This window comes from Populus alba, chromosome 18 (genome assembly GCF_005239225.2).
Source record: "Populus alba chromosome 18, ASM523922v2, whole genome shotgun sequence".
Lineage (NCBI taxonomy): Eukaryota > Viridiplantae > Streptophyta > Magnoliopsida > Malpighiales > Salicaceae > Populus > Populus alba.
Window position 1 is genome coordinate 13068688 of NC_133301.1, and position 12471 is coordinate 13081158.

The following is a 12471-nucleotide window of genomic DNA, read 5'->3' on the forward strand; positions in this document are numbered from 1 at the left end:
TTGTTTTTCTATTAAAATTTCAAATATTAATATTTTCAGGTAAATTACCCCCAATTTTTTATGTTTTTATAATCTCTCTATTATTTTAAAAATTATAAAAAAAATATTCTCTATCAATAAAAAAATTTAAATTAATCAAAACAACCAAATTAACCCATATTATCATATTAAAAAACCTAAGAATCTAATCTCTCTCTCTTCACCTTGCAACTTCTTCTCTCTCTATTTAAAATTAAAAAATCTCTTTCCTTATCAATCAACTGAAACCTCTTCTCCCGTCAACTAAAAATATATTTGAAAATACAATCTATTTAAAATATTTATTTTTAAAATAGATTAAAATAATATTTTTTATTTTTTAAAATTTATTTTTAACATTAAAACAATCTAAAAATAACTAATTTCCCTTGCAACAGTTACCCACGGCAACAGGCGGGTAATTATGCTAGTAATTAACTTAGGTACAAGGCAAGATCAATTTATCAGCGAGTACCTTTAAAACAAATTTATACATTTTGTTGGCTATGTTCGACCGGAGTAAAAAAAGAGAAAGCCGATGCCTAACTTTTGGCACCCAGCCCCCGAGCTTTTGGACGCCTAACAGCAACGATAGGGCTGACAATACCTTGGGAATCTTTGCCCAGGCCCGTGCCTTCAACAAAACCCATCTTCGCCATCATCTTGGATCCAAATCCTTTGGTGTGCTTTTCGAAAGCTCCTAGGTTTTCAGTTTTACCATGTTTTCCAGACGTTCCAGTTCTGCTTTGAGGTTTATTCTTCACCGAGTCAACGCTGATGTCGGAGAAGTCAACACCCAAACCAAGAGATTTAGGCCGCTGGGTCACTTCAATGGGTTGTGCCATGCCTTGACCATCCTTTCCCAGCCCTCCACCTTCTATAAATCCCATCTTTGCCATCATCTTAGATCCAAATCCTTTAGTGTGCACCTCAAATGCACCAAACTTCGATGAGCTTGTGGCGTCCTTGTTTTCACCAGTTTCGTTTATCTCTTGAGAATCCACTGGTATGGTCTCAACGTCTCCAGATTGCATTACTCCACTTGATACAAACGACACTGGTTGCTTAGCGTATAAACCATTCTTCCCACCACTAGCATATAAACCAGTTCTCCCACCACTCCCCCTTGCGCTTTTCTTCTTCCTATTTCTGTGTGCACTAGCTGATTTTGTAATTGGGCCTTCATTAACAGCTAAATCAGCATTGTCATCGCCAGCCCCTATCAGCTGAAACCAAAAGACAGGTATCGTTAGAGAGTGAAAATCTAAAAAGCAGTTAGCAATTCACAAATCATTCAAATTGTTGAGATCAGAGCATGCAATTGCATGATGCAATTTGATGAAAATCAGGAACCTTTTCTAGACGGAGTTTATCACTAGCTGATGGCATGCATGTGTGCTGTGTTCTTGACACTGTTACAAAGCTGAAAGAACAAAAAAAAAAAAAATTGTCAGCAAGTTTTAGCATCAACATCAGCAAATATATGAAGAATTAGTTCATTGGTCACCTTTTCTTGCCAGAACCTTGGGTCCCACTATGCAAGCGGTAAATTGCTGCCAGTCGTCGAACCTAATGGCAAGGAAGATAATAATAATATTAAAGCATTGTTAGATTTGACGAAAGCCAAAAACACTATATATATTTCAGAAAAGGAGGGGGTAAATCCTTGCTAATTTGTTAATGAAGCGTACAATACGATATAGAGGAATCAAATTTTCATACCTGGGAACAATCCCGTGAATGCATGGGTTGAAAAGAAAATATGTCCACTTCATCCGAAACAATTTGCTCTAGTTTCTACAATTTAAAAAGGGAAAAAAGAAGAAGAAAAAAGATGAAGACATTAGTTCTTTGCTATTAGTTAATATTTTTTGCGATTTGTTATACTTGCTAGATCAGCTCAGTACAATTCATTGATGACTAGAAGGCACATGGCATTATAAACATCATGGATAAGCACAAAGCACCATCAATTTCCCCAGCTTCATAAGCATATAGACAAAATCAAGTAAAAGATGATTGTTCACTCTGATCATGGTTAGACAGGAAAGAAAAGGAAGGAACCATACTTTGCCCTTTGGTTGGAAGGAAAAAGGAAACAGCAAATAACTAATAGGTAAAGTAGAAAAGCCCAAATATTTCCTTCTCAATCATGTCCAATTTGGTAGAACTGAAAATGTCTGGCCCTAAGGGGAAAGGAGGGATTCCTCTCTTCCTTCATCGGGCATATATCCACCTCACCAAATTGAATGTACAACCCATCCTTCTCATCCTTTCCATCTCTATTTCATCCATCCATTTCCATTTCCAAACAAACACAACACCATGTCTTGATTTACAGTCCCAAAGATAAATTCTTTTTGTTTTCCCTGGTAGCTGCACTTCAAACTAAGTGCATGTTTAGTTTTGCATTTCCAGCTGCATTTTGGTGCATTTGAAAAGTGTGTTTGCCTTGAAAAAACATCAAATTGATATTTTTTTTTAGTATTTTCCAATTATTTTGATGTGCTAATATCAAAAACGAAAAAAAAAATATCTAAAAAAGAATATTTTAATACATTTCCAAGTGAAAAACACTTTTGAAAGCACTCTGCACCACAATACCAAACACGCATAAAAGGTACTAACATGTCAGTTCTCATTCAAACTAACTTGAAATGCACCGTTGATCATTTATTTCATCCATACATGTTACTTTGAAATTAAAAGGTGCTAATAAATCAATTCCTTCCTTTGCTGATAGGTACACAAATGAATAGCTGTTTATTATGCTGTCAAACATATCATTGACAAAAAGAAAGGAGGGGACCATCAATCTAATAAGAATTCATTTACCTTATTTAATTTCTCCATATCAATTCCCCGGGCCAGCATTCTTTGACGACGCTTGACAGCAATCATTTCTTTACGATGTTTCTTTTTTTCACCTGAATGATAACCATGTTAAAAACATGCAAAAAAGTTGGTTGCACCCAGTAGTGTCAATTTCCAGAGAAAACAAAACATCAGAGAAGAATAGCTTCTAATTCCAAGACACCGAAGCAACCAACCACCTTGCTAGCATCATTTTATACTCAAGAAGCAAGGAGGGTACAAAGGATTCCACAGAGACATGCACAAGGACATATAAACATAAGAGTGTGAGCACAACACGCTCATACATGAAGACAGTAGGTTACACTTTCAATCCCACTACTGGCAATCATACAACACTGAATGGGATCGCAATCTCCAACTTACAAAATGCCAATTAAAGAAGATCATAGATATACAGCATGTTACATGTAGAATGCAATACATTAGGATAAATGCATATACGTAAACATTACCAGGAAAATTTCTATAGTTTTTACTCCTTTGAGCCTCTAAAGGCCAAGACTGAGGCAAGCGGGCAACATGCTTCTTTTTGACAGAGATGGTTCTTGGATCCTTTACAAGCATAAAATCATCCAAAAATGGAGACACGTCTCTGGCAGACAAAGAATGGTACTTTGTTGATTGGGGTTTCTTCATACCATAACTTCTAGATGCCTCCTCGAGGGCAATCCCACTCAACTTCTTTAGAGTCTCATCAAAGCAACCACTAGAAGAACTATCCTTATCTGAATCACCCAAATCATTTTCTACCAACCATTTGGCATCTAAAATACTGGAGCTGCCTCCAATTCCTTCCAAGTAATCTTTTACAACTTCATCATCAACATCCGTTTCACAATCAGATGTGTCTTCGGAGTCATCGCTTTGAGACACAACTCGTTGTCCTTGTTCAGAAGATTCAGAGCTTTCATCCAGTGACTCATCACTTTCCCCATCAGATATATCTTGGGTGAATAATTTTATGCTTCCAATCGACAAAAAAGCTGAATTTTTCTTCTGAGAAAATGCTGCAGTCGGCATTTCTTCACCTGCCTCACAGTTAGCAGTACCATCAGCATCCATTTCTTTTTCAGAAGATGATGAATCAAAAGAAGATCTTTTCTTCTCTTCCTCTTCCATTTGCTTTGAGGATGATTCAGCACCTGTGGTAGCCTCAAGTTCCTCACAGAAACCCAATCCCTTATGTGAGCTCTCACCGAGTAGAAAATCTGAACTGTAGTTGTAAGCTGAATTCAAATCATATGGCTTCGAAGTTGGTGTTTCATCTAAATATGCAACAATCTCAGTCTCCTTGGAATCCACTACAACAATAGGTTGCGATTCATCCATATCTCTGCCTACACCCTCCTATAAATATTCAAAAAAGAAAAAAGAAAGAATAACACTGTAACTAGAATCACCCAAATTAATATTTTACCAACTTCTAATCTTACACAACAATTAAAAAGGTTAAACAAAATGAATGCTTCTGTATTCATTTGTCTGGCAGTGAATGATTGCCACATACTTCTTATTATAGGGAGAACCTTTACTCGAGCTCCATTCTAATAGATTGATATTTAGGTGAATTTCAATCAAAGTCCATCGTGAAAATCCAATTTGAACAACCTTTTTCCTTTCATTTTAGTAAAATGTATATTCAGAATGCATGCAAATACATAGACTAACCCCCCTGATTTTGATATTATAGATAAAAGAAAATAAGAGAAATGATCAAGCCAGTGAAAGACATTTATTATTCCCAAAGCCCAGGAACTGGTGTAGATTTTATTAGCTGCAAAAAGAAAATGACAAAGCATCCATTTTGAACCCTAAACTAAAACCGAAAAAGAAAAAGGAAAGGAAGCAAACTTGAAGCTGAAAATTCTAATCACTCCAATTCTAAATTGATACCCAATTTTTCCAGATAGTTCTCTTCATCCAGTCTACTCATACACATTTTTTCATGCAAACAGCTGGAAAGCAACTCCTAGTAGGTAACAATACCTGAAGCTCAGAAGAAGTATAGCTATAACCAAAAGCATTTCCACATGATTTACGAGGCCCATTCTTCGAACCAGAAACCACTTTTCCTTGACTAGAATTCCCCGGTTTCGAACCCCACTTGGAATTCGAATTCACATTAACACTCCTTCCTGCAATTCAACACCATAAAGGAATCAAAAAATAAAAGCATAGAAGAACCCAAGAAATTAATAAAAAAAAAAAAACCAATTTCACTTCACACTATTCGAAAACCCTAATTCAGTTGAAAACTAAGCTAATCTGAACTTAAGAGTTTTGATCTTTTGCAGCAAAAAAAAAAATGTGAAAGAATTAGCGGACGGACCTGAATGGCTGGGAGACCAATCTTCCAAGAGACCGCCTTCGATAAAGAGAGAATTTCGAATTGATTTTGATCGCCTTCTGCTGCTGCCGCCGCCTCCACTGTCGGTTTTGGCATTTCTGTTGTTGTTTTGGTTGTTTCTGTTTTCGTTGCTGTGATTGGGTCTTCTCTTACCTCCTCCTGCCATGTCTGCCGTGTCGATGTCCTCTCGTTTCCGGCTTCCGATTGAAGAAGAAGAAGAAGAAGATGGCTTTCTCGGTTTTTTCTTCCGTCACCGAGGGTGGCATCGGCCGATAGGGTCGGTGTAGTGTGGGCCCATTTCTGATTGAGGAATACTTGTTTGGTTTGGGTATCTAAAGAGGCTTGCCGAGGCATATACCTTCCCTCTCCGGTTTTGACCCTTTGAGGATCCACGACGTGTCGTTTAACTATGGGTAATTTACAATTTGACCTCCTAAGATTTAAATATTGTCCCAATTTCACCAAAAACCTTTGTTTTGTTTCAATTAAGCTCCATAAGCGTCACATTTCTTTCCAATTCAAAATCCATTAGCTCCGTTAATGGAACCATATGTACATATTTCTCACGTGTACAGTTATAAGACCAGCGTCTTGAAGTTCGACCCAACCCAAAGCTTTAATCGAGTGAATTAACCTAAGATCAATTTGATTTTTTAAAAAAATTAATCTTTAAAAGTGATTTTATTCTGAAAAAAAAAAAAATTATGGTTTTCCATTAACCAAAAATTAAGGCAACTTAACATTAACATTAAATTAGGTTCAAATTGGTCAAAGTTAATCGATTAACCAGTTCCAGTAAAATTCTCAGGTGTTCAGTATTAATGAATAAGTGATCGACTGGTTCATTTGATAATCCTAAATAGTCAACCAGTTTATGTAAAATTCTAGATTTAATAGTTTAATTTATGTGAATTTTTATAACCATCAATCTTAGATTTTATCTAATTATTAACAATCATTTAATACATGTAGAGTGAAGTGTGTGAGTTCATTTTAATTATACTATTAAGTAAGATATAAATATTTAGATTTAAGCATTAAAATGAACACTTATTCTAAGTCTTTACTTTGCTCATTTCTTGGACTTACGGATTGAGTTCTTTATGTAATCTATCATGCTTATTGATATATTTTTTTTTGTATAAAACCATTCTAAAGCTTATTTTTAAATAAGTATGTTATTAGTTGATTTTTTTATTTTATTGTTGTTATTAAAATATATAAAAACTTAAATATGTGACTCTAAAAATTAACATTTTAAATTGACAGATATTAAATTGACCCTCTAAATTAGCTTATAGGTTGAAGGATCACTAAGCTGATCCACCAGATCAAATTAGATCTTATAATTATGTTCATGTATCATTGTTTTTTTTATTTAGTATGTAGTTGTTTAAAGAACTTTTATATTAGATTTCAATCCTATAAATTAAACCAAAAAAATGTCATGATTCAATCAGGCCAACAACAAAAGGATGTTGACTTTAAAGAATGTAATGCAAATAATAAACAGAGAACGTTATATAGGTGGCTCATACTACGATTGTAGATCAAACCAAAATTTATCTTAATGTAAAAAATAATTTAGGCATTGTTAATGTGTTTTAAATAAATAAAAATAAATTTTTAACTCGGGTTATAAATTTAATTGGATTGGATCGAATAAGCTATCTCCATTTAATTATATGATAATAAAAAAGCAACGACACTAAATAGACTAAATCTTTATAAAAAAATGTCATTATAATGACATGCATAAAATAATATTTTTTCAAAAAAAAAAATCATGAAATTCAATTCCCAAATAATCTAATGCTAAATGCAAAATTGATAAAAAAACACAACTCGTATCAACCCGAGATAGCAACACAAGCTTGTAACCCAAGTTGTGAGGTCATAACAACTCTATAAAGAGCAAATTAAAAAAAAAATTATAATGCTTAACTCCCAACATCCAAATATAGGAAGGACAAAACTGAAAAATATTTTTAACAAAAAAAGATTCAAAAAAAAAACCACCAGCAAAGCCGAATAAGTCTGTTAAATCTCGCGAGTTGGATCTTATGAATAAAATAACCTAATTAAAGACAAAAAAAAAAATGAAACTCAATTTCTAAATCAACCAAGAAATGTTGAAGGACAAAACCAAATAAATAAATAAATTAAAAAAATAACCCAAAAAAAGACCTAAGTCAACTCTAACCAACCCATGGCAATTTGAATTGATAAAATTAAAAAATTAAGTTAAGTGAAAAAAAAAAAAAAAAAAACTAAACTCTTCCCCTGATCCAACAAATTAATCCTGATATTAGCAAAAAAAAAATTGTCCAAGTCTCAAATCTCAACCCGTAAACTCTAATTCTTTTAAATCAATAAAATTGATTTTATTTTTTACAAAATCGAATATCATCCAAGTGATGAAATATATTCCCAACATCCTGACATCTCCATACACAGTTATAAAATACAAATCTCAAAGACCAATCGCGATCAAAACAACATTAAAGGGCCGAATAAGAAGAATTTGGAGAAGGATGTTCAAATTAATTAGAGAGAGAGAGAGAGAGAGAGAGAGACTTTGGAGAAGTAATTTGGCTAAGCCATGCATGACTTCTACTCATTAATTAATATTATTACATTTTCCCACCTAACTTTAGGTTTTCTTGCATTTATAGAACTCACCAAGAATATTTTTCTTTTCTTGCTGACGAGAGAAAAAACAAGGTGACAACCAGCTAAGCTAGAAGAATATGATGCAACGAAAGATGAACAGTACGGAAGAAATTGCACCCATAATTGACGATCTGGCACCCCAGCAGATAAGACTTGCTGCCATGAATATTGAAGTTAGTTGCAAGCAAGCGCCGTTATAGTGTACCAGGTGGGTTGCCCATTGACGGTGTCAAGCAATTCTTCGTAGGTGTAGTGGTTGTGGAATTTGGTAGAAAAGTAGCCGGAAATTATGTCCCGGCAAGCTATCTTGAACGTGTAACACCAGCAGATACTGTCTCCCGATGTAAGGCTCGTTCTCCATTACAAGAAAGCTTTAAAGAAATGCTCCATTCAATTATATCTTGCATTCCCATTTCTCCATGTGCTTTGGGGGAGATCTCCTCCATTCCAGGCTAGGTAGATGCACAGTGATTACGGATCTTGTTCTTACATGTAATTCTTTTTTTTTTATTATTATTAAAATAGATATCCGAACTAATGTACATAAGTTAATAATTATATAATTAAGCCTTTAATAGCCTTTATATAATAAACTGAGAACATGAAACCTTAGTTTTAATTTGTTGGTTCGTTGTATGTTTGGGCACCTAAAGAACACCAACGCAGCAAGGCTAGGAATTTTCTCATTCAACTGTAATAATGGTTAAAATAAGTTTTTTTATTTATTATAATTGATTATCATTAATATAATTTGGAATTTGAATCAGATGCATTCACCAGGAAAAAAAACAACAGCAGAGTATAAACCCTTTATAATTGTAAAAATTGTTCGTATTCTTGACTATATATGATAGCATAATTATCAACGGATCGATCTAATTATATTAATTTAATGCTTGATAGTCAACTTGAGCAACCGAAGTGGGCATTTAATTGCCGTCCTTTGCAGTGGAACCCAATATTTTTTTGTGACAATAGAGGAGGTTGACCAATCAAACGCCTATCTTCATATCTGTTCAGCTAAACAAAATCAGTGGCGTTGGATTACCTTATCTACACAACACCACAGCTCTCAAGAGGTTTCAATTTGGAAGGGGACATGGAGGGGGTGTGTTTTTTATTTATTTATTTATTTTTATCTAAATTTTGGTATATAAAAGTTTATTAAATTTTGATTAATTTTAATCAAGTCGGTTGATCTAATAAATTTTATTCACGGATTGAATCAGTTTTTTTCCTAACAAACCGAAATCGAAACTGGTTGATTTAAACCGGTTTTGATTTTAAAAAAAAATTATTTAATTATTTTTTTAATAAAATCTAAACTGAAACAAAAATAATAATTTCTAAATAGAGTAAATCTACTATTTGGGGAATTGAAATTTTAAGAAATGTTAAAGAAATTTATGCTTTTGAGATCACCTATGCGAATTGCCAAAAGTATCTTGTTGTTGGGAACTCCAAATGCTGACTTATTTTTTTTTGTCTTTTTACTACATATTTTTGGCATCTTCAACAAGCCTTCAATAAAATCGAAAGCCACAGGTTTTCGGACGAGTTAATAAAATTCTGATGTTTATGTTGTTGTCTTTTGCTGTGGGAGAGCTTGTGTTTTTATCAAAATTTGATATAACATTATAGTTTGTGTACTGAGCTACACCACCGGGCTCCTTTTCTCCTTTTCTACTTTTCATAAAACACTCACATGTTGCTAATACTTTTTCTTTTTTTTAAAATCACTACTTGGATTATAAATAACTAGATCAGTTTTATTTTAATTAAATGATAAAAAAGTAAACAATGATAATTGATAAACTAAATTAAAAAAAATTAATAACTTGAGAAAAAAAATTATTTTTGAAAAGAAAATAACAATAAAGCTCAATTCTCATCCCGTTAAATATAGAAAATGAAATTTGATAAAAAAAAACCTAAGAAATCAGCTTGAGTCAACTCAAATTAGCATAATAAACTTTTAACCCCGGTAATTAGATCTGAACCAACTCAAGTTATCTTGTCAAATCTCTGATTCAGGTAATGGGATTAAAATAATTTGATAAAAAAAAATCACAAAGCCTATTTAAAAAATATATATATATCAATCTACGTTAACTTTTTAAACTTGTAACCCGGGTTATTAAATCAAAAACACTTTATTTGAAAAAAATTATAAAACTTAATTTTTAATAAATCAAACATTGAATGATATAATTAATTTTTTTTTAATTATATAAAAAGATTCAAATTAAAATTGAAACAAAAATAATTTTTTTTTTCAATATAATGTAAAAATTTAAAAAAATAATAATAAAAGGATCATAAAAAAGATGTAGGTCTCTAGGTTATTATATTAATTCATGGGTCGCTAGGCTAACTTGTGCTCTCGTAGCGACACATAAGACCAAACATAACCACACTTGTACTAAGGTCTATGACTCACACATAAAACACGGCTATTTCCACGCTAAGGCCACACGTATCGCTACCAAACAAACAGCAAATGCCCTCCCTCCTGCTTCTTTGCTGCTCTTACTCGTCTATATAATAAACCCGAGAGCACCCCTCTTTAAAATTGCCAACATTATTCCTCTTGGCCAAAGACAAAGAAAGGAAAAATCTTCCAAGTACAAGGTGGTGCTTCGCCACACTTTGTTACAGGGTGGTGGTGGTGGTGGTGGTGAGGAACAACATGGCCACAGGATCTGCGGATGGGTTCTTCCGTCATGTCTATGACGGATGTCTCTCCGGTGGCGACATGGGTATTGATAGAAGGCCATACCATCGTAATTGCAGATGTGCACTTCACAAATCAAAGGAGAATTGTCCACACGCATTGCCAAGGTGTAAGAACGTGTCATATCCAATAAAAAGGTCTTGGAGTGAAGGGAGTTTGGCCTTGATGATCGCTAATTCTTCTTCTTCTTCTTGTCATTCATCTCCATCTTCTTCACCTTCCTTACAAGCAGGGAAGAGCACTAGTACTCCTTCTCATCAGAGAAGGTTGAGTCATGATCTTGAAGACAAGCTAGCTCTTTAAAGGTCCGATCTTTTTAGTTTTTTTGGTGGGGATTGGTTTTGTTCTTGAATAATTTGGTCTTTTAGTGTTTGATCTATCAAATGGTTTGCCTAGTTTGTCATGGAAATGGATGATTAGATCAACGGGGTTCTTTTTGTAAGGATTATAGAAATGTTCTAATTAACGCGAAGGATTTCATTTGTGTATTGCAGTACAAAATTAAACTCTATGTATGGGTATATTCACCCTCCTTAGCTTCTCCTGTTTTCCGCTCGTTCTTGCTGTTTCTTCTTACACCATTAAAAAATATTCCCAAGGGATCTTAATTAATGCATATCTTTCTTCTTGAATCCAAGAAAGAAAAAAAAAGCAAGAAATGTTGAAATTGATGAAATTTCTCAGAAGTTGGGGAAGGGAAAGTTGCAGTCTTTTTTAGATGACAAGGTAGATTTGCAAAACAAAACTGAGCACTTTGTTTGAATGGTCAGACTCAGCATAAACACAAAACAAGCCATCTACAGATCAACAAGGATACATTTTTTTTAATAAAAAAACTTGGGGAATTGTTTTTTATTTTTTATTTTTTATTTTTTTCATTTATCGATTTGTTTAGATCATGGTAATCTATTAGGGAAAAAAAAAAAAAACTCTAAAGGTCCCGAGGCTTCTTCAGGATTGGCGTAATAACATAGTGTAGGAAGCACAATATTCAAACTAGTCATAATGGTACTGGTAATGTTGTTGTAGTTCGAGCTTCATTATTTCTCTCTCTTCGTTTTTTTCTAATTGAAGGAGAGAATAGAAAACATGGAAGAAGAAAAAACAAAGGATCTAACCGTTATCTTTGGGGTGATAACTTATTTCTCTATGTAATTATTTTGGTCTTTGTCTAAAACTGCGTTTTAAAAATATTTTTTAAAAAAATTGAATTTTTTTATTTTTAAATTAATATATTTTTTATATTTTTAAAATCTCAAAAATAATTTTTAAAAAATAAAAAAATATTATTATCATATTTTTCTGAATAAAAAATATTTTAAAAAATAATCATAACCACATTTTCAAACTCATACTAAATCGGACTCACCAAGTTTTTATTTTATACCATTTTAATAAATTGCTATAAAAAATAAATCTTAAGAAAGTTATTTTAATATAATTTTAAATAAAAAATATATTAAAATATAACGTAACGATAAAGGCTTTTCTTTGTCGAGGAACATGGCTAGCAAATGGCGTCGGTGTTTCACGTGGTCGGCTCCCTTGTATTTATCTATAAAATTGTATATACGGAAAAACAACGTCTTGCTCTCTTGGAGGCTGCCGTGTTATATTTCGTGACTCATGATTTGAGAAGTTTGATTAATGTGCATGGACTGCTAATTTTACTTATTAAATTGTTATTTATGATTATTTTTTAATTTTTTATTGTTCATTCTAAACTTTTTGTCTGAAAATATATTTAATTAATCTTTTAATTAATTAATACTTAGTAAACAAAACCAAGCCAGGACAAAAAAAAAAGAAAAATGAAAATAGG

General features: G+C 32.9%; 2 protein-coding genes across 2 annotated transcripts; one reads left to right on the forward strand and one right to left on the reverse strand.

Annotated features, from left to right (window-relative positions):
- Nucleotides 1–390: 390 nt before the first annotated feature.
- LOC118034310 (uncharacterized) lies at nt 391–5605 on the reverse strand. Its single transcript, XM_035039558.2, has 8 exons — nt 5225–5605; nt 4882–5030; nt 3348–4242; nt 2854–2945; nt 1741–1815; nt 1526–1587; nt 1372–1441; nt 391–1244 (listed from the first exon to the last, which is right to left on the reverse strand). The coding sequence occupies exons 1-8, from the start codon at nt 5406–5408 to the stop codon at nt 561–563; spliced, it is 2211 nt and encodes a 736-aa protein (XP_034895449.1). The 5' UTR covers nt 5409–5605; the 3' UTR covers nt 391–560.
- A 4857-nt stretch (nt 5606–10462) lies between these two features.
- On the forward strand, nt 10463–11190 carry LOC118034309 (uncharacterized). Its single transcript, XM_035039557.1, has one exon. The coding sequence runs from the start codon at nt 10605–10607 to the stop codon at nt 10950–10952; it is 348 nt and encodes a 115-aa protein (XP_034895448.1). The 5' UTR covers nt 10463–10604; the 3' UTR covers nt 10953–11190.
- The last annotated feature ends 1281 nt before the right edge of the window (nt 11191–12471 follow it).